Below are 26,931 nucleotides of genomic sequence, written 5' to 3'. Positions count from 1 at the left end.
CAGCACAGAGGAGGGGGTCAGGGGCAGCACAGAGGAGAGGTCAGCGGCAGCACAGAGGAGGGGGGCAGCGGCAGCACAGAGGAGGGGGGGCAGCGGCAGCACAGAGGAGGGGGTCAGCGGCAGCACAGAGGAGGGGGGGCAGCGGCAGCACAGAGGAGGGGGTCAGCAGCATCACAGAGGAGGGGGGGCAGCGGCAGCACAGAGGAGGGGGGCAGCGGCAGCACAGAGGAGGGGGGCAGCGGCAGCACAGAGGAGGGGGGCAGCGGCAGCACAGAGGTGGGGGTCAGCGGCAGCACAGAGGTGGGGGTCAGCGGCAGCACAGAGGAGGGGGTCAGGGGCAGCACAGAGGAGAGGTCAGCGGCAGCACAGAGGAGGGGGGCAGCGGCAGCACAGAGGAGGGGGGGCAGCGGCAGCACAGAGGAGGGGGTCAGCGGCAGCACAGAGGTGGGGGGCAGCGGCAGCACAGAGGAGGGGGGGCAGCGGCAGCACAGAGGAGGGGGGCAGCGGCAGCACAGAGGAGGGGGGCAGCAGCAGCAAAGAGGAGGGGGGCAGCGGCAGCACAGAGGAGGGGGGCAGCAGCAGCACAGAGGAGGGGGGCAGCAGCACTAGCTCAGTAGCTGTGGTCACATGTGATTAGAAGTCAGGACAAGTTCCCGTTTCCTCCTGGTTGTCCTGTTCTCAGTAATGGCACCTATGGAGGGAGGAGGCCAGTCCTCGCCTCACAGCAGCGCTACCTGTTCACCATCAGGCTGCACAGAACCAACATGGATGATCGGAATTACTAGGAAGGGGCAAGGGCACAGCTACCCGCCCATGGAGCAGAGCTTTCCCTGCAGCAGAGGGGGTCGCTCCTCCGGCGGGTGGCCTCATGCGCCCCTGTGCAGGAGGCTCGGGCATGTATCTATTTGCAGGCAGGGCCCAGACAGACAGGCGCTTTATTAAATGCCGGCAGACAGCCAACGCTAGGTAGTACTGCCCCTTTAAGGCGCGTACCACACACGACCCGAATACGCGCAACCCACAGAATCTAGAAACAAAAGATTCTTCAACTGACGTAATCGCGTCTCCTCCCACTTAGTGACGAAAATGGGCGGGTTACAGTGTATGACCAATAGATGCACTTTGTTTCCCGCTACTGCTGTGGGCGAAACTCCCTGATACTGAGGCTTGGAACACAGACTTTGCGTTCCACGGATAGAAGGAGGCCGTGCTGTGCGGCGCGCTCCCGCAGTGCTGCTCTGTCTGGATCGCTTGTGGTCGCGCAGTTAGTGGTCGCTGTGCGCTTGTTACTATGGCGGAGCTGCCGGCCTTCTTTATCGTTACCATCAACGTCCTTCTACTCGGTGGCGGCCCGAGTCTGATTAATGGTAGGTGAAGGAGCTTTGTGTGTGTGTGTCCGGGCGTGCTGAGGCTAGGAGTCCGCGAAGAACGGGAGGAGGAGAGTGCACACAATGAGGAAGGGGAGGAGGTTACCTGTACAGGCTCAGGGCAGACATGATTCCGGGCTGGAGTATAGTCTGTAGTGATGGCCGCTGTACAGAGGAGAAGCTGGACACTACTGGTGTTTGTATAAGGAGGGAGAGATGGCGTGGTGTATGAGAGCAGGCAGTGAGGATGGCAAGGGAGAGAGGGCATCCCAGAGAGGGGCAGCGTGCAATGTGGGGGGCATGGCAGAGAGGGGCAGCGTGCAATGTGGGGGGCATGGCAGAGAGGGGCAGCGTGCAATGTGGGGGGCATGGCAGAGAGGGGCAGCGTGCAATGTGGGGGCATGGCAGAGAGGGGCTGCGTGCAATGTGGGGGGCATGGCAGAGAGGGGCTGCGTGCAATGTGGGGGGCATGGCAGAGAGGGGCTGCGTGCAATGTGGGGGGCATGGCAGAGAGGGGCTGCGTGCAATGTGGGGGGCATGGCAGAGAGGGGCTGCGTGCAATGTGGGGGGCATGGCAGAGAGGGGCTGCGTGCAATGTGGGGGGCATGGCAGAGAGGGGCTGCGGGGTGGAAAGCAGTGTAGATGGCTTGGGGGGTGCGGATGGCAGTGTGGATGTCTTGGGGGAGGGGGGGGGGCTGCGGCTGATGGCTAGTGTGGATGTGATATGGTACAGGGTTGTGAGAAATGGTTGGTGGCATTGGTGCTGATCACTGGTACCTGCTAGTATAGCAGCTGTAACATTGTGAGCTGATGGTTTCAGAAATGATGAACTGTTAATCAAAGTAAATGAAAACTAAAGTCATGAAGACTGATCAAGTCGGGCGCTGATGTTCGCACAGGCTGCATAAGTGAAGAATTGTTTTGAGCAGGTCTGCATATAGTGGTGACCCCTGTACACAGGTGTTTGTATCACTGTAGTATCCTGTGGAGTGGTACCTGCATGTTACACTTCTGTAAATTAGAAATCTTTCTGACCCGTGCTATTTTGAATTTTTAGATTTATTTAAAAATACCAGTCCTGAACTGTGGTTTTGTGCTGTGGTTTGCAGTACAGCGCATACATTGAGTTGTGTGCAATCTTTTAAACTGCAGATGTCATTCAATAGTTAAAATCAATCAGTAGAGAGCTACAAGCGTCTGCGGATGGAGCCCGGGCCTTCAGGTTCTTGTCATTTATCAAATGAAACATCTGGTTTACAACAAAGAAATGGATCCAGCCATTAAACGTACCCCAATGTTACATATCGGGCTGTCGTCCCATTTCTATGAAGGATCAAAATTGAATCCATATTGAGTATCTTATTTTGAAATCTGAATTGTTTCTAAAAAGATTGTCATTTATTTTCCATAGTGGCCTGAAGTAACAACTATAACTTGTGCAATAAAACCTGGCTTTTCCTCATGGTAGCGTCCATGGATTAAGCCTCATTATTCAGTAAGATGAGATTTTAGATTTTAGGTCGCCATAACTATATATAATGTAACAGAAAAGAGAAGTTCCTGAGAGATTACTTGGGCTTTGTGCACACATTGAGTATTTGGAGCACATTTTTCTGCATCAAAAAAGTGTTGGCAGGAAAAAACACGTTTTTGCCCGAGTTTTTTTTTTTTTCCCTCATTCATTTGAATGGGTAAAAAATGCTGAAAGAATTGACATACTACATCTGTGAAAAACACTTTGATAGTTCAGATCTGTAAGATAAAAATAAGCAGCATGTGCATGATTTCAGAAATCTCATTCGTTTTGCTGGTACTGTAAAGCACTGAGGTTTTTTTCTTGCAAAAATGAAGTGTGAGCAAGCCCTTGATGTTCAATCTAAAAAAGTTGCTGAAATATATACAGTTATGGCCTAAAACATGGGCAAGATTCCCTGCTGTCCTGTTTGTACACTCTTTTGCTTCCTCCCCTGACCAGGAGTTGTGGTATGTGTCCACTATGAGCTGGAGCATCTCTGCAGGTCAGACACAGCCATTACATAGTACACAGCTGGGACACATTTATAAGATTAATGGAGCACAGGAACATTTTATTTAAACGCATCCAATTGTAATTTTTATTCTAAGATCTACCAAATACTCAATGTGTGCACGTGGCCTTAGGGTATAGTCAGTCTTTTTGCAGAGTTTTTTTTCAGCAGAGTTTGTGCTCCAAAAACTCAGCAGAGAATCTGTGCACAGAACCTTATCAAACTGTTGCAGTGTTACAGGTGCATCTCACTAAATTAGAATATCATCAAAAAGTTAATTTATCCCAGTTCTTCAATACAAAAAGTAAAACCCATATACACTGCTCAAAAAAATAAAGGGAACACTTAAACAACAGAATATAACTCCAAGTAAATCAAACTTCTGTGAAATCAAACTGTCCACTTAGGAAGCAACACTGATTGTCAATCAATTTCCCATGCTGTTGTGCAAATGGAATAGACAATAGATGGAAATTATTGGCAATTATCAAGACACACACAATAAAGGAGTGGTTCTGCAGGTGGGGACCACAGACCACCTCTCAGTACCAATGCTTTCTGGCTGATGTTTTGGTCACTTTTGAATGTTGGTTGTGCTTTCACACTCGTGGTAGCATGAGATGGACTCTACAACTCACAGACGTTGCTCAGGTAGTGCAGCTCATCCAGGATGGCACATCAATGCGAGCTGTGGCAAGAAGGTTTGCTGTGTCTGTCACCATAGTGTTCAGAGGCTGGAGGCGCTACCAGGAGACAGGCCAGTACACCAGGAGACATGGAGGGGGCCATAGGAGGGCAACAACCCAGCAGCAGGACCGCTACCTCCGCCTTTATGCAAGGAGGAACAGGAGGAGCACTGCCAGAGCCCTGCAAAATGACCTCCAGCAGGCCACAAATGTGCATGTGTCTGCACAAACGATTAGAAACCGACTCCATGAGGGTGGTATGAGGGCCCGACGTCCACAGATGGGGGTTGTTCTCACAGCCCAACACCGTGCAGGACGCTTGGCATTTGCCACAGAACACCAGGATTGGCAAAGTCGCCACTGGCGCCTTGTGCTCTTCACAGATGAAAGCAGGTTCACACTGAGCACATATGACAGAGTCTGGAGACGCCGTGGAGAGCGTTCTGCCGCCTGCAACATCCTTCAGCATGACCGGTTTGGCAGTGGATCAGTAATGGTGTGGGGTGGCATTTCTTTGGAGGGCCGCACAGCCCTCCATGTGCTCGCCAGAGGTAGCCTGACTGCCATTAGGTACCGAGATGAGATCCTCAGACCCCTTGAGACCATATGCTGGTACTGTTGGCCCTGGGTTCCTCCTAATGCAGGGCAATGCCAGTCCTCATGTGGCTGGAGTGTGTCAGCAGTTCTTGCAAGATGAAGGCATTGAAGCTATGGACTGACCCGCCCATTCCCCAGACCTGAATCCAATTGAGCTCATCTGGTACATCATGTCTCGCTCCATCCACCAACGTGACGTTGCACCACAGACTGTCCAGGAGTTGGCGGATGCTTTAGTCCAGGTCTGGGAGGAGATCCCACAGGAGACCATCTGCAACCTCATCAGGAGCATGCCCAGGCATTGTAAGGAGGTCATACAGGCATGTGGAGGCCACGCACAATATTGAGCCTCATTTTGACTTGTTTTAAGGACATTACATCAAAGTTGGATCAGCCTGTAGTGTGTTTTTCCACTTTAATTTTGGGGGTGACTCCAAATCCAGGCCTCCATTGGTTAATAAATTTGATTTCCATTGATGATTTTTGTGTGATTTTGTTGTCAGCACATTCAATTTTGTAGAGAACAAGGTATTCAATGAGAATATTTCATTCATTCAGATCTAGGATTTGTTATTTGAGTGTTCCCTTTATTTTTTTGAGCAGAGTATTATATAGTCATTACAAACAGAGGGATCTATTTCAAGTGTTTATTTCTGTTAATGTTGATGATAATGGCTTACAGCCAATGAAAACACAAGTCATTATCTCAGTAAATTAGAATAATTAATAAAAAACACCTGCAAAGGGTTCCTAATCGTTTAAAAAGGCCCCTTAGTCTGTTTCCCACAATCATGGGGAAGACTGCTGACTTGACAGATGTCCAAAGGCAGTCATTGACACACTCCACAAGGTCCCAGAGTTCCAATTTTCATTTGGAAATCAAGGTCCCAGAGTCTGGAGGAAGAGTGGAGAGGCCACAATCCAAGCTGCTTGAGGTCTAGTGTGAAGTTTCCACAATCGGTGATGGTTTGGGGAGCCATGTCATCTGCTGGTGTAGGTCCACTGTGTTTTATCAAGACCAAAGTCAGCGCAGCCATCTACCAGGAAATTTTAGAGCCCTTCATGTTTCCCTCTGCCGACAAGCTTTTTGGAGATGGACATTTCATTCTCCAGCAGGACTTGGCACCTGTCCACACTGCCAAAAGTACCCATACCTGGTTTATAAACAACAGTATCACTGTGCTTGATTGGCCAGCCAACTCACACCACCTTAACCCAATAGAGAATCTATGGGGGTATTGTCAAGAGGAAGATGAGACACCAGACCCAACAATGCAGACGAGCTGAAGGCTGCTATCAAAGCAACCTGGGCTTCCATAACACCTCAGCAGTGCCACAGGCTGATTGCCTCCATGCCACGCCGCATTGATGCAGTAATTGATGCAAAAGGAGCCCCCAACAAGTATTCAGTGTTGTTATAAAGTATTCAACATTAACAGAAATAAACACTTGAAATAGATCACTCTGTTTGTAATGACTCTATATGAGTTTCACTTTTTGTATTGAAGAACTGAAATAAATTAACTTTTTTGATCTACCGTATATTCCGGCGTATAAGACGACTTTTGAAGACTGAAAAATCTTCTGTCTAGTCTGGGGTCGTCTTATACGCCGGTAATGCTTTTGAACTTTCAGAAATTGACATGCGGGGATACTCTGGGGGTGTTAATAAGCTGCCGTGGCCGTATCCCTGCCATGTCGGAGTTAATATAAGGTGGAGGGAGTTAAAATACGGCGGCGGTAGGTCCAGACAGTCAGCGCTTCTGTGCTGAAACTGACACATCGCTGCGTATTCCCAGCTCCGGACACAGCGCAGGGCTTCTGTGCCGACAGCTTTCACTTGTCACAGAAGCGCTGCGCTGTGTCCGGAGCAGGGAAGTTCGCATCGCTTCTGTGACAATATATGAAAAGCCGGCAATTCAGCAGCGGCATAAGCCGGCACCCGACAATTTAGAATAGAAAGAATAGAGCTTCACACATAGATTAGATAGATAGAAACATGTCAGTCACATATATAATAAGTACAGTGACAGTGTTGCTTACTGTACTTGTCATTTAGTGTAAAGGATTTATTAAAACAAATAATAGTGTTTTCATGCACTGTCTCTTTAAAAAAGCCGGCCGACAATTTATAACAGAAAGATAGAGCATCACACATAGATTAGATAGAAACATGTCAGTCACATATATATGAAGTACAGTGACAGTGCTGGTTACTGTACTTGTCATCTAGTGTTAAAATAACGGATTTATTTAAAAAAAAATTGGCGTGGGGTTCCCCTTAATTTTAGTCTCTAGCGGAGGTTAAGCAGACAGCTGGGGCAGATGTTTGAAGCCTGGGAAGGGGGTAATACCCACGGAGCTTCCCAGGCTACTAATATCAGCCCCCAGCTGAATACATAGCCTTTACTAGCTATTAAAATGGGGGACCCCCCAAAAAAAATGACGTGGGGTCCCCCCCCTAATTTAATAGCTAGCAAAGGCTAGGCAGACAGCTGGGGGCTGATATTAATAGCCCAGGAAGGGAGCCATGAATATTGGCCCCCTCCCAGGCTAGAAACACCAGCCGTCAGCCGCCCCAGAAATGGCGCATTCATAGGATGCGCCAATTCTGGCACTTAGCCTCGCTCTTCCACGCTGCCCTGGTGCGGTGGCAGGGGGTAATAGGGCTGGGGTTGATGTCAGCTTATAATGCCAGCTGACATCAAGCCCAGGTTAGTAATGGAGAGGCGCCTATAAGACACCCCCATTACTAACCCCATAGTAAAAGTTAAAAAAAACACACACCCAGAATAAAGTCCTTTAATTGAAATAAACACACAATTCTTTATTGTTCTAAATTAAACCATACTTACCGTCACGCCCATTCCAGCTGAAGCCAACGATCTCCTACAATAAAAGAAAAATAATAAAGCAACCTCATCCTTACCTTTCCATGGTTCCCAGGACAGCTCCAGCTCTGCTACATCGAGATGACAGGCTGGACCGCAGCAGAACGCTGGCATCCAGCCTGTCATCCCGCAGACACTGAGAAGCGCAGGCATGCTTGCGCTCCTCAGTGTCTGGCTGTGACGGCATCCAGATGAGCCGACAATGAACTCAGCTCACCTCCTGGACGTCCGTCACTGACAGCGTGGGAAACTTCTACTGCGCATGCGGGGAGCAGGAGAATTTTCCCACGCTGTCAGTGACGTGCATGAGGTGAGCCGAGTTCATTGGACATGATCTCGGCTCATCTGGATGCCGTCAGTCAGACACTGAGGAGCACAAGCATGCCTGCGCTTCTCAGTGTCTGCCGCATGGCAAGCTGAACGGCAGCGTTCTGCTGCGGTGCAGCCTGTCATGTGAATGTAGCAGAGCTGGACCGGTCCTGGGAACCATGGAGAGGTAAGGATGAGGTTGCTTTATTATTTTACTTTTATTGCAGGAGATCGTTGGCTTCAGCTGGAATGGGCGTGATGGTAAGTATGGTTTAATTTAGAACAATAAAGGATTGTGTCTTTATTTCAATTAAAGGACTTTATTCTGGGTGTTTGTGTTTTTTTTAATTACTTTACTAGAAATTCATGGCGGTCATGTCTAATATTGGCGTGACCCCATGAATTTCGGGCTTAGGGCCAGCTGATAATGCCAAGCTGGCCTTAACCCCTTTATTACCCAGTGAGCCACCGCACCAGGGCCCTGGATGAGTTGGGTACAGCGCCAGAAGATGGCGCTTCTATGAACGCGCCATTTTCCGGGGTGGCTGCGGACTGCAATTTGCAGCGGGGGGGGCCCAGAAAGCTTGGGCCTCCCTGCGCTGTGGATTCCAGCCCCCAGCTGCCTAGTTGTACCTGGCTGGACACAAAAATAGGGCGAAGCCCCACGTCTTTTTTTTTTTTAAATTATTTCATGAAATAATTTAAAAAAAAAAAAGGGCTTCCCTATATTGTTGTGTCCGCCAGGTACAAATAGGCAGCTGGTGGTTGGGGGCAGCCCGTTCCTGCCTGCTGTACCTGGCTGGACACAAAAATATGGCGAAGCCCACGTCAACATTTTTGGGAAAAATTAATTACAAAATAAATAATAATTTAGGGACTGCATCTTTATTAACCCCTCAATTGTCATTTAGTGTTAAAATAAAGGATTTTTTAAAAAGAAAAATGACGTGGGGTCCCCCCTATTTTAATATGTTTATGAGTGACAGTTTTCCTGCTATATACCTGCATGTCATAAGAATTTAAATTAAAAAAGGACCATGTTAAATTCAAATCTGTTTTTTTTTAATTTTTACCGGTGTTTGGTATGCGTTGGAAAAGGGGTAGTCTAAGGCGGTGTTCACACGATGCGTATTTCATGCGTTTCCGCGGCGTTTTTGCAGTTGCGTAAACGCCGCGGAAACGCATGAAAAACGCATGGTAGAAGGGAAGCAATGTTCCCCAATGGAAATCCGCATGTGCTGTGCCCATGATGCGGATTTTTCCGCAGCGTTAACGCTGCGGTCAAAAATCCGCAGCATGTCAATTAATTTTGCGGAAACGCGGCGATTTCGCCGCCATTGACTTGCATTAGAACGCGCCAATTCCGCAAGACTGCATTTGTACTTGCGTAATTGGTGCGTTCTAATGTGCGGATGGTACCCGGGTGTGGAGGAGAGGAGAGTCTCATCCACACCCAGGTACCATTAAAAAAGCTGTAAAAGAAGAATAAAATAAAAAATAAATGTATTCTTACCATCTGTCGGCCCGCACAGCGCTCCCGCTTGGTTCCCGGCACTTGCAGTGAGTTGTAGGACCTGCGGTGACGTCAGAGTCATGTGACGGGTCACGTGACGCTGACGTCGGCAGGTCTTTCAATTCAAAGTTGCCGGCGAGGGAGAACAGATTGAGCAGGACAGCGCGGGCCATCGGAGGTAAGTATATACACTCTCGGTTCACACTGTATAAATCCATGCTGTTTGCATGGATTTATATAGTGTGACCTAGTTATCAAGCACTTTCCAGGTGATGCTAACATCGCCTGGAAAGCGCTTGTCAACCTGCATGCGGAAACGCATGTGAATCTGCATGTGGATCCGCATGTATTCTGCAGGAAAAACGCATGCACAATCTGCATGCGTTTTTTCTGCCAGGGAGATGCAGAAATGATGCAGAAATTTTCTGCTTCATTTCTGCATCGTGTGCACATACCCTTATACGGTGAATATATCCTAAACTCTATATTTTAACAGGAAAGTAGGGGGGTCGTCTTATACGCCGGAATATACGGTAATTTACTGAGATGCACCTGTGAAAATACATGGATGGATAAAATATTATACACTGTAGCGTCATAGTTTACTGTGGGCGAAGGATATTGTGTGTTTTTCTTCCTTTTGTGCTGGTTTGTGTGTGTACTAAAATGCATACATTACATTTGGGGTTTGGCCTGTAATGTATTATCCCTTGCTAGGATTTTATATCAATATGATTGTAGATGTGACTTATCCTTAGTCGGATATTCTGTCGTCTGCCTTCTCTATAAACCGCACTTATTGCTCTAGTGGATGATACTTGACAGCATTACATGGGTCGGCCATGAGATCAGGCTGCCTTCAGCAATTTGAGACTTAATTTTGATGATGGATCCCAGGTAAAGGCCAGACCAGACAGACACATTTTCATAGCTGTCATGAGAGGCTTTTAAGATATCACAGTTACACTTTTTTATTTGCCTTTTAAATCTACCGAAATGTAAAGTCTTTCTTTTTCCCTTCTCTGTGGGATTCTTGTTTCTGTGGCTGAATACAACTATAATATATATATATACTGGTTGTTGTCACCCTTTCTGTTCTCTTCAAACCAAAACTAAAAAAAAGTGATATGTGACCAACGTCTAGTTCTTTTAAAGTATATAAAAAGTACCTGTAAAAAAAAATGCACCTTTTTAATAGACCTTCTGAGACCCATATGTCAGTAACATATAGAAACATGCATAAATAAATCTTTAACATTTAAAAACGGCAAACATGCATGGAAATGCCTGGCAGAGACTGCCCCCCCCCAGGACAGTGGTTTTAGCTTTTTTTTTACTGTTTATATTGCTGATTGTTGATTTAAAGAGGTTCTCCACTACTTTTCCATTGATAGTCTATCCTTAGCATAGGTCATCAATGTCTGATTGCGGGGGTGCCAAATGTAGGACCCTGGTGAATCAGCTGTCGCCGGCGTACTCGCTTGCCGAGCTGCTCCGTCTACTTGTAGTGGCCGCTGCAGGGTTCTGTATATCTGCCTCCTATTGATTTGAATAGGAGGTGGATGTGCAATAACAAGCCCTGGCCACTACAAGTAGACGGAGCAGCTCCGCCACTGAGTGCTGCCGGAATACCGATGACAGCTGATCGGCCAGGATCAGACACCCAGCACCCCCACCAATCAGACATTGATAACTTGTCCTAAGGATATGTCATTAATGGAAAAGTAGTGGACGACCTCTTTAGGTATCAGTTTCTGTACTCTGATGTGCAGTCCCTCTTTACCTTAGGCTACGTTCACAAATCCATGTCTCTGCGCATCTATCGCTGGTATTCCTATAATACCTCTGCTGATACTAAAATAATGGCTGATTACAGGTAACAGTAGAATGCATTCCACTGCACAGATGAATGTTGTCCGAAGCTGCTGATTTTTAGGTACATGTCTGATGAGTATGGGCTAGTCCCAGTTCTTTCCTGCTTTGCATAGCTCTCAAGACAGACTCAATTTTAGCTGTCCGTATACTTAAGAGACCAGATGGCAGAGAAGGTTCTTGATTTTTGTCAGGGAATATAGACATCTCCTGGATGAGCGGTCAGCTGGTTTGTGTATGGCCGTCTTTAGTGCTCCCGTAAGGACATCTAGGCTGTACTTACTGCCGTCCACTGCAAAACAACTTTATCGTTTCCTGAAATCTGTAATTTGTAACTAATATACTTACAAGTAAAGCAAGACGCGCTAGTGGTTGGGCATTATAAAATGTCATTAAATAAACATTGTTAGATTTCTCTTAAATGTGTTCTGCCAAGATATGTAGGAGTATACCTTAGTGTTAACAGCCGCCTGTTATTCGTGGGGAGGTAGCGATTAGGAGCCAGGAAAATCACCAACGCGCTAAGAAGATTCAAGGCTCGATGATTTTCTAATTATTGGACATGTCAGGCATTGCTCTTTAGTTAAGAAAACATGATTTTTTTTTTACAGCATCTCCATAAATTCAATATTATTACATCAGGTTCCTCTAGGGTGTTATGGAAGTAATGGGTGACGTGAGTGGTCACAGGAGAAGAATAGAATTGTCCCGGCAACGTCCAATGTGATTCAGATCTCCCCTCCAACCCTGTGTCTGACCGCTCCTTATACATGTGTGTGTGTGTATAGATAGATAGATATAGTATAGTATAGAACCGGATTGTAGATGACACAGACTGGAAACATTTACAAAATCTGATGCAAAGTGTTAATCGAAAGCTTCATTTAGACTGTTGACAACTTTACTTTGGAGATACGGAAAATATGACTGTTCGTTTAGGCTGCGGAGCTAACACATACTGAGAATGTGAGGTCTTTGAGGTCTTGACTTGTGCTTTTGAAGGTATAAGACTGAATTCAGACGTTCTTGTATCACGGTCTGAGTACGGACCGTAGTGCACTGACTTGCTCCTGGTCTTCGGACCTGAACTTGACAGTATCTTGGGTATGTATGGCCTTCAGGGTCTCAATCTGGTCTAATTGAGAGCTTGGTTAGTGCACTCCAGATGTTTGCTGTAGTAAATAAGGGTAGGTTCACAAGTAGCGAATACGCTGTGGATTTTATTATGCAAGTGGAAAATATACAGCTTATTACAGTAGCAGCAAATTGGTCGACCTTAAATTTTGTTAGTCTCAAAATAAGTCAGCACCTATACAGAGGATAGCGGATGACTTGCTGATTGCTGGGGAGTGATCCTGAGAACTAGGCTACGAAACCCAGAAAGCGGACTCTGTAGAGCTCCATCCTGAAAGTAGGAGAAAAAGCTGGGTACAGCACTCTAGTTCCAGCAGTCCCATAGACCATTAATGGAGTGGATGTCCAGCATCCTTGCCTCCGCTCCATTCAGGATAGAACCCAACTCTCTAGATTCCAGAGCTCAATTCTCGGGATCACTGGAGGTCCCAGCGGCTGAACACCTAGAAATTGATGTTATCCCCTATCCTGTGTCAGGGGATTACTTTTTAACTTGTGAATAACCTTTTAAATGTACAGCATATCAGCTTTCTACAGATTCTTTCAATGGATTTTACCCCATCCAATGTATTTGTAATCCATGTGGCTTTTACCACATACCTGTACTGTACCTTGGTTGTATTCCTCATTATGTAAGTTATGAAACTTTTTTTTATATATTTATAACTTTGCAAGAGTAACTTAATGGGTCCAGGGCAGGAAAAACAAACCTATACTCGCCTACCGGACCAGCGCCACTCCTCCCCACTCAGTACTGTGTCTCCTGACAGTCTCTTTGCTTCAATATCCGATAGGTGGGGTACGATCACTGCCAACCTCACGATAGCCCAATTAAGATTATTCGCTGCCACCACCGATAAGTTTTAAAATATAATACAGGCCTGATCGGATGCCTGCTTTCTGGTAGCGTATAGCTTCGGGGAAGGAACAATTACAGAGCAAAAGAAACGGGACTATTAAATTTTATTTAATCCAAAAGGGAGGCAGTGTTTATGAAAACAACAATATACAAATATTTTACAAAGGGTGACAATATAGTACAGAATAGACAGTTTTACACAAAATAAAATGGGATTAAAGAAGAATTTACTATACAGATTGCAGAGAAGATTCAGTTAAGCTGGAGGGGAGAATATATATATATATATCTATATATCAGACACACATGCTCCCGGCATGTGTATGGACCCATCTTCAGCTGGATCTTTTATGCAGAAGGGGGGGACCTGACATCACGTGGGTTGGTCTCCGCCCTTCCTGTTTTTTTTTTTTTTTTTTAATCTCTAATTTCTGCGATAACTTCTCGCTGGTTGATCGCAGAAGTTTGCAAGTGACACCATATTTTTTATTACGAATTTACCTTTCTGTCAAGACCAGACATAACATGGCTGCTGTCCATTATTTTGGTACTTTTACGCCACAGCTCACCGGAAGAGCTCACAGATCTGGAAAAATATGTGTATTTTTCCTTAGCTGACCTGACCCTGCCGCTAAAAATGTGTCCCATTATTATCGGAAGTATAGAACTTCGATATTCCTTTTCGGTGCCGGCGAGACTGCGGATTGAATATATGTGCAAATGGGGGTGAGAGAGAATTCCTTTACCCAGGTGTCTATTTATCACTGCTACTAGGAACTACATTCGTATGTTAATTAGAATGTACAATTGAGTTTGCCACCTCACCTGTACACTGCTAATTTGCATAGAAGCAACTGGTTAAGGCCCCGTCACACTTAGCGACGCTGCAACGATCCCGACAACGATACGACCTGTCAGGGATCGTTGCTGCGTCGCTATGTGATCGCTGGTGAGCTGTCAAACAGGCAGGCTCACCAACGATCAGGGGAGCAGCGACATCGTGGAAAGAATCTTTCCACGATGTCCTGCTCCGGTTACCAGCCTGCTGAAGCAGGAGCAGGCTGGTAACCATGATAAACATCGGGTTACTAGGGGCACACGCGCACCTTGTAACCCATTGTTTGTCATGGTTACCACTCTGCAACGGTGAGCGGGAGGTTACCGCTCACTTTTGCAGGCTCGTAACCATGATAAACAACGGGTTACTAGGTGCGCGTGTGCCCCTAGTAACCCGCTGTTTACAATGTTGACCAGCCTGATCGCTGCTCCCGCTGGTCACACACAGCGATGTGTGCTGACCAGCGGGAGGGCAACGACCAAAAAATGGTCCAGGACACTTTGCAGCGATCAGCGACCTCACAGCAGGGGCCTGATCGTTGCAAAGTGTCACACATAGCGACATCGCTGGTGAGGTCGCTGTTGCGTCACCAAAACCGTGACACAGCAGCGATCTCGCTAGCGATCTCGCTATGTGAGACGGGGGCTTTAGCTCTTGCTCCTTTGACAAATAATATAGGGGAGGGGGGATGAGGGGCTTGGAGGAAGAGAGAGATTCTTATTATTTTCCATGACAATGATCCAGAATTGTTACTTCATGGGGAACACTGGTTACTAGAGCCTACAAGTCAGGAGAGGTGACAGAGATATTACTTATTTGTTCTGCTTTATTTGTGACACCTAATAAACATCACATCAGTGTAATTCTGATGTGTAATTCTGTAGAAATGATATAACTGACTGTGGTATATATGAATGTCATATTCGACACTAACTTTTCCTTTACTCCCTATATCCGATCACTTACTCGCTCTTGTCACCTGCATCTTAAAAACATCTCCAGAATCCGACCTTTTCTCACATTTGAAACTGCTATAACTGTCACTCTTAGGCTATGTTCACACATCATGGTTTTTGATGCATTTTTTTTTTATGCAAATTTTCAGCTGCTTTTTGCAGTACCAGCAAAGTCTGAGATTCCAGAAATCTCATGCACACATCATGGTTTTTTTTTTGTTGAGGATTTTGTATTTTGCATGTTTTTTTTGCAAAATAGAGCATGTCACTTCTTTCAGCGTTTTTTTACCCATTGGAAGTAATGGGTGGTAAAAAAAAATGCTGAAAAAACGCACCGAAAAGGCACGCGTCAGGTTTTTCAGCGTTTTTTGTGCCAATACCAGAATGAGATTTTTTTTTTTCCACTGAACTTTATGTACATGCATATAAGAGACAAAAGGACCGTGAAATAAACACCAAAAACAAGCAAAAAAAATCCTGAACAACCTCTTGGCAAGATATCAGGTTTTGCTGCAGAAAAAAAAAACGCTGAAAAAAAACATGATGTTAACTTGGCTTTATTCACTCTCGTTTGGACTACTGCAACTCCCTTCTGATCGGTCTTCCTCTTACCAAACTTTCTACTCTCCAGCCGGTCCTGAATGCGGCAGACAGGGTCGTATTTTTGTCCAGCTGCTAAACCGATGCCTCCATCTTGTGCCAGTCACTACACTGGTTACCCATTCGCTACAGTGTCCAATATAAACTCATCGCTCTCACCCACAAAGCTCTCCACAGTTCTTTACGTCCATATATCTCCTCTCTCATCTGTCTATCGCCCTACACGTGCCCTCCGTTCTACAAATGACCTAAGACTAACATCCCCCAAAATCCGAACCTTGCACCTCCGTCTCCAAGACTTCTCTCGTGCTGCGCCAGTTCTCTGGAATGCTCAACCCCAGACGATCCGACTGATGCCTAGCCCCCATGTCTTCAAACGCTCTTTAAAAACCCATCTCTTTAAACAAGCCTACCACCTTAACTACTCCGTAAACTAACTTTCCCCTGTTCCCTCCTTCTAAATATTATTCAGAATCTGCTCCCTACTCTTCATCTGTCTCCACACCCTCCATGCACAAGATAACTGCACTTGATTATTGCACTTAAACATACTGGCTGATAACCGGATCATGCAGCTTTATATGAAAATCCCTATTTATTATAATTGATAGACCTGAAATAACAAGCACTTTTCACCTTTTTTGTCCCCCCCCCCCCCCCATTTCCTTGTAGATTGTAAGCTTGCCAGCAGGGACCTCACTCCTAATGTAACTGTTTAAACTGTCTTACCTTGTAGTGAATTTGTCTGTACATGTCCCCGCTTAATTGTAAAGTGCTGCGGAATATTTTGGCGCTATATAAATAAAAATTATTATATTATATTCCTCCTCATCCCCCTAAACAATACAGATAACTGTTATCCTGTATCCTAGTATGTGACTTGTCTGGAAAGAGAAAAAAATAACCAACAATTTATAATGCTCCTTGATGAAGTTCTGGGTCTAGGTCACTGGACTTCTCTTCCTGGGACCTGAAGTACTGAACTCTACACTGTGTGCCGAATTATTAGGCAAATGAGTATTTTGATCACATGATACTTTTTATACATGTTGTCCTACTCCAAGCTGCATAGGCTTCAGAGCCAACTACCAATTTAAGTAAATCTGGTGATGTGCATCTCTGTAATGAGGAGGGGTGTTGACTAATGACATCAACACCCTATATAAGGTGTGCTTAATTATTAGGCAACTTCCTTTCCTTTGGCAAAATGGGTCAGAAGAGAGGTTTGACGGGCTCTGAAAAGTCCAAAATTGTGAGATGTCTTGCAGAGGGATGCAGCAGTCTTGAAATTTCCTAACTTTTGAAGCGTGATCACCAAACAATCAAGCGTTTCATGGCAAATAGCCAACAGGGTCGCAAGAAGTGTGTTGGCTAAAAAAGGCGCAAAATAACTGCCCATTAATTGAGGAAAATCAAGCGTGAAGCTGCCAAGATGCCATTCGCCACCAGTTTTGCCATATTTCAGAGCTGCAACGTTACTGGAGTATCAAAAAGCACAAGGTGTGCGATACTCAGGGACATGGCCAAGGTAAGGAAGGCTGAAAAACGACCACCTTTGAACAAGAAACATAAGATAAAACGTCAAGAATGGGCCAAGAAATATCTTAAGACTGATTTTTCAAAGGTTTTATGGACTGATGAAATGAGAGGGACTCTTGATGGGCCAGATGGATGGACCAGAGGCTGGATCAGTAAAGGGCAGAGCTCCACTCCGACTCAGATGCCAGCAAGGTGGAGGTGGGGTACTGGTATGGGCTGGTATCATCAAAGATGAACTTGTGGGACCTTTTCGGGTTGAGGATGGAGTGAAGCTGAACTCCCAGACCTACTGCCAGTTTCTGGAAGACAACTTCTTCAAGCAGTGGTACAGGAAGAAGTCGGTATCGTTCAAGAAAAACATGATTTTCATGCAGGACAATGCTCCATCACATGCATCCAACTACTTCACAGCGTGGCTGGCCAGTAAAGGTCTAAAAGAAGAAAAAATAATGGCATGGCCCCCTTGTTCACCTGATCTGAACCCCATAGAGAACCTGTGGTCCATCATAAAATGTGAGATCTACAGGGAGGGAAAACAGTACACCTCTCGGAACAGTGTCTGGGAGGCTGTGGTGGCTGCTGCACGCAATGTTGATCGAAAACCGATCAAGCAATTGACAGAATCTATGGATGGAAGGCTGTTGAGTGTCATCATAAAGAAAGGTGGCTATATTGATCACTAATTTTTTGGGGTTTTTTGTTTTTGCATGTCAGAAATGTTTATTTCTAAATTTTGTGCACTGATATTGGTTTACCTGGTGAAAATAAACAAGTGAGATGGGATTATATTTGGTTTTTATTAAGTTGCCTAATAATTCTGCACAGTAATAGTTACCTGCACAAACAGATATCCTCCTAAGATAGCCAAATCTAAAAAAACTCCCACTTCCAAAAATATTAAGCTTGGATATTTGAGTCTTTTGGGTTGATTGAGAACATAGTTGTTGATCAATAATAAAAATAATCCTCTAAAATACAACTTGCCTAATAATTCTGCACATAGTGTATGTATGAATATATAACTCCAGCCATCATCTCATTGTAGGTCACATTGTAACCCCATAAATCTGACAGCTGGAACATATTGTAGCTGCTGCTTAGTTTAACATGCAGACAAGACTACATAGGATTTATGTATTGTTTTCTCAAACTGCAGGTGCACTTTAAGGTCCATTTGTACATGCCAGTTTTCCATAAAAGATTAGACTTATGATTGCAATACCACGTTCAGCATATTGATACCAAAGGGCAATCACATGCCACAGTGTACATCCCTATGACATTGATTTCGTTTATAACGGATCAGTTTTACGAATGCTAGCAAAAAAAGGCATTTTAAATGGTTTTTATCTTGGACACTAGTTTTTTTTTTTAACAATAGTTTTTAAAAAATTTACACCATACCAAAAAGGGTTGCTGAACACTGAATTCAACTAATGTATTCCAAATACCATTTATTGAAATGAAAATTTCTGGGTTCAGATCCCACCAAGGACAACATCTGCAAGGAGTTTGTATGTTCTCCCCGTGTTTGTGTGGGTTTCCTCCGGGTTCTCCAGTTTCCTTCCACACTCCAAAAACATACTAATAGGGAATGTAGATTGTGAGCCCCAATGGGGATAGTGCCGATAATGTCTGTAAGTTGCTGTGGAATTAATGGTGCTGTATAAGTGAGTAACCTAAATGGGGAAGTGGGAAGCATTTTTTAAATAAGAATTTTAACTGTTCTTTACAATCCTGCTCATCGTTTTTGGCACCCATGAAGTTTAAGTATCTAATGTGGAATATCTTATGAAAAAAATGAAACAAGTTAAATAATTTTTATGTATAGAGCACTCGTGTTAAATACAAAAAAGCAAATGATAAACAATAATTTGTAACCAAAAACAATGGAAGAGAAAAATAGAAAAAAAAAAAAGCTTGCTGTGTCACTGGTATTGGCACCCTTTACAATAATTTAGTATGGAAACACATTTTGACTCGCCTGTGGTAAATCACAAAAGAGATTCTCCTGTGATTAATTGTCGGTGCCCATGTGACATGAATTAGCTAATGAATGATTACTTCAGTGTTTAAAAAGCCACATGGTAGGCCCTGTTCCTTTGTCACAATGGTGAAGACAAAGGAGCTGTCTGAGGATATCAGAACTGCTATTATTATCAAACACAAGACTTCCAAAGGGCCATCTCCAAAGACCTTGACATCCCAGTTTCAACAGTGTCCAATGTTAAGAAGTTTGACTAGCATGGAACCATCAAGAACCTCCCTGGACGTGGGGGAAAGAGGAAAATTGACAAGAGATGTCTTCAAAGGTTGGTGCGAATTGTAGAAAAAACACCACTGGAAACCTCCAAAGACCTGAAGGCCAGCCTGGAACAGTCTGGGGTCATGGTTTCAACAAGTACCATACGCCGCACACTAAACCAAGCAGAGCTTTATGGGCGAAGGCCAAGAGAGAAGCCATCGCTGAAGAAAAGACCTAAAAAGGAACGACTGATCTTTGCCAAAGAGTGCCTTGACAAACCACAATCCTTCTGGGAAAATGTTCTGTGGACAGGTGAAGCATAAAAGAAAACCTTATCAACAGTTAATCATGGTGGAGGATCCATAATGCTGTGGGGTTGCTTTGCTGCATCTGGTACTGGAGACCTTGACCTTATCACAGGAATCATGAAAACAGAGAATTATCAAGAGATTTTAGAGTGAAATGTTTTACCCAGTGTAAGAAAACTTGGTTTGAGTAGAAGATCATGGGTCCTCCATCAAGCCATTGACCCAAAGCATACATCCAAAAGTACACAGGAATGGTTGAAAAAGAGAAATTTTTTACTGTTTTTAAGATGGCCAGCAATGAGTCCTGACCTCAATCCCATTGGGAAAAATAACCCTGCAAACATTCAAGAACTTGAACAAACTGCAAAGCAAGAGTGGGAGAAAATTCCAGCTGAGAAGTGCAAGAAGCTTATTGATGGCTACAAGAAACATTTGGAGGCTGTCGGCAATACCAAAGGGTGAGCAACCAAGTATTAATTAGCGGTGCCTTTATTGCTGCACGTGCTGTTTATTCTGTTTTTTCTTTGTTTTTCAACTTCCATGTTGCAATATCAATGTTTTATTGTTGGATTACTTTGGACCACTAATTAAAAAATCCTGAGGATATAACTTTGGTACATTTCAATTTATTTCTGAAGATATTGTACAGTCTGTGAAAAAATGAAGGGGTGCCAATAATGGTGAGCAGCACTGTACATGTACGATTGCTATTTACTTGCTGTAGGGTGTATGCTAATTTTATTTTTTTATTTTTTTTTTTTGTCTGAAATGGCCAGTGTAAATGCTCTCTAAGGGTATGTGCACACAATGCAGAAATGAAGCAGAAAATTTCTGCATCATTTCTGCATCTCCCTGGCAGAAAAAACACATGCAGACTGTGCATGCGTTTTTCCTGCGGAATACATGCTTATTCACATGCTTTTCCGCATGTGGATTGACAAGCGCTTTCCAGGCGATTTTAGCATCACCTGGAAAGTGCTTGACGACTAGTTCACACTATATAAATCCATGCAACCGGCATGGATTTATATAGTGTGACCCGAGAGAATGGTAAAAATAAAAAATAAATGTATACTTACCCTCTGATGGCCCGCGCTGTCCTGCTTTACACTCCGTTCTCCCTCGCCGGCAACTTGGAATTGAAAGACCTGCCGACGTCAGCGTCACTTGACCCGTCACATGACTCTGACGTCAGCGCAGGTCCTTCAACTCACTGCTAAGTGCCGGGAACCAAGCAGGAGCGGTGCGCGGGCCGACAGAAGGTAAGTATACATTTATTTTTTATTTTATTCTTGTTTTACAGCTTTTTTTTTAATGGTACCTGGGTGTGGATGAGTCTCCTCTCCTCCACACTCGGGTACCATCCGCACATTAGAACGCGCCAATAGCGCAAGTACAAATGCAGTCTTGCGGAATTGGCGCATTCTAATGCAAGTCAATGGCGGCGAAAACGCCGCGTTTACGCAAAATTAATTGACATGGTGCGGATTTTTGAGCGCAGCGTTTACGCTGCGGAAAAATCCGCATCATGGGCACAGCACATACGGATTTCAATTGGGGAACATTGCTGCCCTTCTACCATGCGTTTTTAATGCGTTTCCGCGGCGTTTACGCTACTGCAAAAACGCCGCGGAAACGCATTAAAAACGCATCGTGTGAACTCAGCCTTACACTTACATTTTCAGTTTCACATATACTACCCACAGCTTGTAGTTTGTGTCTTAACTCTTACCAATGAGGTAAGGTATGAGGTTGATTCTTGTGCATTGCACCTCGGCAGAACAATAATGTTAATTCTTTCGATTTGCCAAGGTTTTTTCGGGTCATATGGGGTGCACCTGCAGCCGTCTGGTTTAACGAGGCCGCCGATCTGGTGGCGAGACTGGAGCAGCACCTGCGTGTCTTTCATGCTCAGTTGCTGAGGGCAATATTCCTCTTACCATAAATACCACTCTCCATAACTCTGCAGAACAAAGCTCCCATTCTTTGTCTGGAAATCTGACGTTCAAACATGTCAAAACCGGTCCCTGAAGGTTGGGTTTCATCCGCAGAGCAGACACGCAGCCATGATCTATTGACGAGAAGTTGGCTGGAGTCTGGAAGGCAGATGTTTACTTCTGTATTGTGACTTCTCGGAGTACAGTAACCGCGGCCTGCATGCAGCAGGAATTCAGCGTGGTTACTATTTAAGGCATGTGGTATGTTTTCTGAAAGCGACCCGATGTATCGGCTTATCTGCACATACCATCCTCATTCTCCTGTCTGCTAGGTCTTGTCCCACAGACATGTCTGGCTTCACCTCTCCCTGGTGCACAAGAACACACTCTGGCCTTGGTCTGTCCATACAGACATTGATCAGGGCTTGATGTATTGGCTCGGTTGATATGTGGATGGCTCATAAAAGGTGAACAGATGCAGCGAAATTTCCCATCTCAGAAAATCCAGACCCTTTACCATAGCCTGTGCCGCAATACTAATGATATTACCTGCAATGTAATTACAGTAAGCACCTATGGACCTTGCAGCAACGTGTAATTAATTTATTATTATGCTGACATTATTGAAAAATGGAGGCGATGCGTTTTAGGATGTAACCAGACTTTAGCAAGAGCTATTAATGATCCTCTGTGCTGGGTTACAGAATATAGATGATGTATCATAGCTGATCTGTACACTACTGGGTTTCATGCATTTATGAATTCATAGATCTATAATGTGAGCCGTCTGTTTATTCTGATTGTGCCGGTGCTGAGAGAGTGATGGGCATGCTAAGGTTCTGCTGAGAAATATTCCAGGCCGAGTCAGGCTGCGGGCAAAGCAATTAGTTTTGTCCAATGTTATGTTCATTATTCAGCATGGTTGTACTGTGTGTAACTGAATGAAGTTCATACTGTCAAAATGGAGTCATTGATTTTGTCCCTTTCACCTACATACCAAAATCTGGTTTGGAGAAGGCTTGCTGCAACAGAAACCCGATCAAACACTCCGGGACCTGCTCCCATGCCCCCAACCGCTGGTTGTGCCTGTAAGCTGTGGCCAGTCTGGCATTTGTAGGCAGTAGTAGTATTTGGTGATGAGCTCAAGTGCTCGTCACTCGAGTTTGCCGCGGGTGCTCGATTGACATGTTCCAGTCCTCACGGCTGCATGTTTTGCAGCTGTTAGACAGCCAAAAAAACATGCGGGATTGCCTGACAAACACTGGCAATTCCTTCATGTTTTGTGGTTGTGAAACTGGCACGAAACTTGCACCCGCAATACTCAGTGCATACCCAAGCACCCTAGGCAGACTCGAGTAATGAGCCCTTGCGCTCAGCACTAGGGCTATTATATGGCAGCGGATGAAATGAATGGCCTTCCTTCTAGCACAAGGCCGTGTTCTGCTTGTGTATGGCCCTCCTGGGATTTCTTCAGCCATGCTTATGTCTAATTATTTAGATCATTTCATTTTAGTGTTGCCAAAACTTAGAAGCTGGAAAATGTTAGAATGAACAAAATGCTTTTTGGATATCCATGGATCTTAAGGACGTAATTTCAGCTGAAATAGATTGCATCTGCTGGGAAATTAGTACAGATCATATCACTTTCAGCTCCATCACATACTTCTGGACCACCCCTTTAATACTTTAGTAACGTTTATTTTAATCCTAAATGTCTGTAAATTTAATCATATAATCTAATCTCTTTTCTAAGAGTGATTTTTTTAATTAAATAATATCGTTCTTTCACTATTCTTAACTGCTTTATTTATTTTTCTTCTGTTGGATGCTTTGTTTTGGAACCCCAGTGCATGCTGGGATACTAAAACCAGCAGTCATAAGAGTGCGCTGTCGGTGCACATTGAAAGCAGATCACGCGGGACAAGCAGAGACCAGCTCTGCTCCCACAAGTGACATCACTTACAGGTGTGGCACTGGTCTCTGCTCACCCGGTTTTCTCCTGACAGTGCGCTCTTGCTGGTTTGTCACTTCTCATCAGAGCCAGCGAGTGCACTGTTACTGTGTACTTAGAAGAATATTGCACAGTGATAAGATCCTACTGAACATATTTCGGAATTGAAGCCTAACCCTTGAAACGCATGTTACTGATGATGCTTTGTCTCAAGATAATGGAAGAGGCTGTGGCAGTGACCACCCCCTCTGCACCATGATTACGGCTCGTTTGTATCTTCCAGCATGCACTGGGGAGTCTCATACAAAGCATCAAACGGGAAGAAGGTAAAAAAAAAATCAAGAGGGGACGATAGGAAATTTTTAATTTAAAGTATAATAGAAAAGAGATAAGATGACATTAAAATCGACATTTAGGATTAAAATAAATGTTACTTTTCGACCACTCCTTCAATTTTTATTGCCACCCTTTTTAAAGGGGGTTGTCTGAATTAAAAAAAACAACAAAAAAAAACAAAAACAAACAAAAGGTACTAAAAATTAGTAAGGTATTTAACTTGCTAGCATACAGTTTATGTAATGGTTGAACTATAATAATGTCAACTGTGCATGTTTTTTTTTTTTTTTGGATGTAACTAGCCTTTGATAACTGGGAAAGGTCTGATACCTAACCACGTATGAATACACTGTAGACCTATATATGTACCCTCCTGTATTTCTGTAATCACAGGGGATCCCAACTTAATATACGTTCTAATTCTTGCTTGTTCTTGACACGAGAGCTTACAGTTTCAGCAAGATGTCTGTGTGAGAAGGGGGCTGGCCGACTGCTCGTTTCAGTAGCTAAGCCAGTCCCTTTCTCTGTCTATCCATCAGACTTGACACAAGAAGCTCTTGCTCATGCCCCCCCCCCCCACTTCTTTTTTTAAGTATTTTCCTGTGTGGCCTAATGTCTAGTTTAATGCAATATGAAGAGTACTGCACACAATGTGTCCTTGCCTTGTCGTGCCTTTAGTTGCAGTGTCTTCGTTTATTTTTAAAATGAAGCTTCTGGCTATGTGTTTTCTTTTTTTCTGTTTTTATATATGTATAATCTGTGTTCTTTGACCTATGATGATTTACTTTTCTGCATGCTTCTAGCTATAATGGTGGTTTTCTACGTTCCTATGGCTATATATATATATATATATATATATATATATATATATATATATATATATATATATATATATATATATATATATATATATATATATATATATATATATATATATATATATATATATATAATTATAGACCAAAAGTTTGGACACACCTTCTCATTTAAAGATTTTTCTGTATTTTCATGACTTTGACAATTGTACATTCACACTGAAGCCATCAAAACTATGAATTAACACATGTGGAATTATATACTTAACAAAAAAGTGTGAAACAACTGAAAATATGTCTTATATTCTAGGTTCTTCAAAGTAGCCACTTTTTGCTTTGAGGACTGCTTTGCACACTCTTGGCGTTCTCTTGATGAGCTTCAAGAGGTAGTCACCGGAAAATGGTTTTCACTTCACAGGTGTGCCCTGTCAGGTTTAATAAGTGGGATTTCTTGCCCTATAAATGGGGTTGGGACCATCAGTTGTGTTGTGCAGAAGTCAGGTGGATACACAGCTGATAGTCCTACTGAATAGACTGTTAGAATTTGTATTATGGCAAGAAAAAAGCAGCTAAGTAAAGAAAAACGAGTGTCCATCATTACTTTAAGAAATGAAGGTCAGTCAGTCCGAAAAATTGGGAAAACTTTGAAAGTGTCCCCAAATGCAGTTGCAAAAACCATCAAGCGCTACAAAGAAACTGGCTCACATGAGGACCGCCCCAGGAAAGGAAGACCAAGAGTCACCTCTGCTTCTGAGGATAAGTTTATCCGAGTCAACAGCCTCAGAAATCGCAGATTAACAGCAGCTCAGATTAGAGACCAGGTCAATGCCACACAGAGTTCTAGCAGCAGACACATCTCTTCAACAACTGTTAAGAGGAGACTTTGTGCAGCAGGCCTTCATGGTAAAATAGCTGCTAGGAAACCACTGCTAAGTACAGGCAACAAGCAGAAGAGACTTGTTTGGGCTAAAGAACACAAGGAATGGACATTAGACCAATGGAAATCTGTGCTTTGGTCTGATGAGTCAAAATTTGAGATCTTTGGTTCCAAGCACCGTGTCTTTGTGCGACGCAGAAAAGGTGAACGGATGGACTCTACATGCTTTGTTCCCACCGTGAAGCATGGAGGAGGAGGTGTGATGGTGTGGGGGTGCTTTGCTGGTGACACTGTTGGGGATTTATTCAAAATTGAAGGCATACTGAACCAGCATGGCTACCACAGCATCTTGCAGCGGCATGCTATTCCATCCGGTTTGTGTTTAGTTGGATCATCATTTATTTTTGCAACAGGACAATGACCCCAAACACCTCCAGGCTGTGTAAGGGCTATTTGACCAAGAAGGAGAGTGATGGGGTGCTACGCCAGATGACCTGGCCTCCACAGTCCCCAGACCTGAACCCATTCGAGATGGTTTGGGGTGAGCTGGACCGCAGAGTGAAGGCAAAAGGGCCAACAAGTGCTAAGCATCTCTGGGAACTCCTTCAAGATTGTTGGAAGACCATTTCCGGTGACTACCTCTTGAAGCTCATCAAGAGAATGCCAAGAGTGTGCAAAGCAGTCATCAAAGCAAAAGGTGGCTACTTTGAAGAACCTAGAATATAAGACATATTTTCATTTGTTTCACACTTTTTTGTTAAGTATATAATTCCACATGTGTTAATTCATAGTTTTGATGACTTCAGTGTGAATGTACAATTTTCATAGTCATGAAAATACAGAAAAATCTTTAAATGAGGTGTGTCCAAACTTTTGGTCTGTACTGTGTGTATATGTATATACATACATACATACATACATACATACATACATACATACATACATACATACATACATACATACATACATACTCTTTTTTTTTAAAGCATTTTACCTATAGATTTTTCTCTAGGGTACCAGAAAAAAAAAAAAAAAAAGAAGCTTGAAATGGCAATCAAGCAAACTAAATAAAAATGGCACCAAAACTATAACCACCTGAGACTTTATTTTACAAGTGTAAAATAAGTGTTTAAAAAGAGAAAAACAACAACGTTCATTTGTTAATTGTCAGCAATTTCATGAAACTTTGCAGAGCACATTTTCGTGGCTGTGTCAGCCATGGGTTAATGGTGTCATAATTACAAATGTTTTAACGTTTGTCTCACTATAGCCAA

At 43.9% G+C, this 26,931-nt stretch overlaps 1 protein-coding gene across 1 annotated transcript in view; it reads left to right on the top strand.

Moving 5' to 3' along the window:
* Window positions 1-1,148: 1,148 nt before the first annotated feature.
* Window positions 1,149-26,931, top strand: part of ACVR1B (activin A receptor type 1B) — a 52,378-nt gene continuing 26,595 nt past the window's right edge. Inside the window, exon 1 of the mRNA XM_073663825.1 lies at window positions 1,149-1,367. Coding sequence (XP_073519926.1) covers window positions 1,292-1,367 — 76 coding nt within the window. The 5' untranslated portion in view covers window positions 1,149-1,291. The remainder of the gene's footprint in view (window positions 1,368-26,931) is intronic.

The sequence above is a fragment of the Phyllobates terribilis genome, unplaced genomic scaffold, assembly GCF_046119375.1.
Source record: "Phyllobates terribilis strain yellow unplaced genomic scaffold, ASM4611937v1 Scaffold_2__4_contigs__length_985480577, whole genome shotgun sequence".
Classification (NCBI taxonomy): domain Eukaryota; kingdom Metazoa; phylum Chordata; class Amphibia; order Anura; family Dendrobatidae; genus Phyllobates; species Phyllobates terribilis.
The sequence above is the reverse complement of the archived record's forward strand: the minus strand, read 5'-3'. Positions and strand labels throughout refer to the sequence as shown.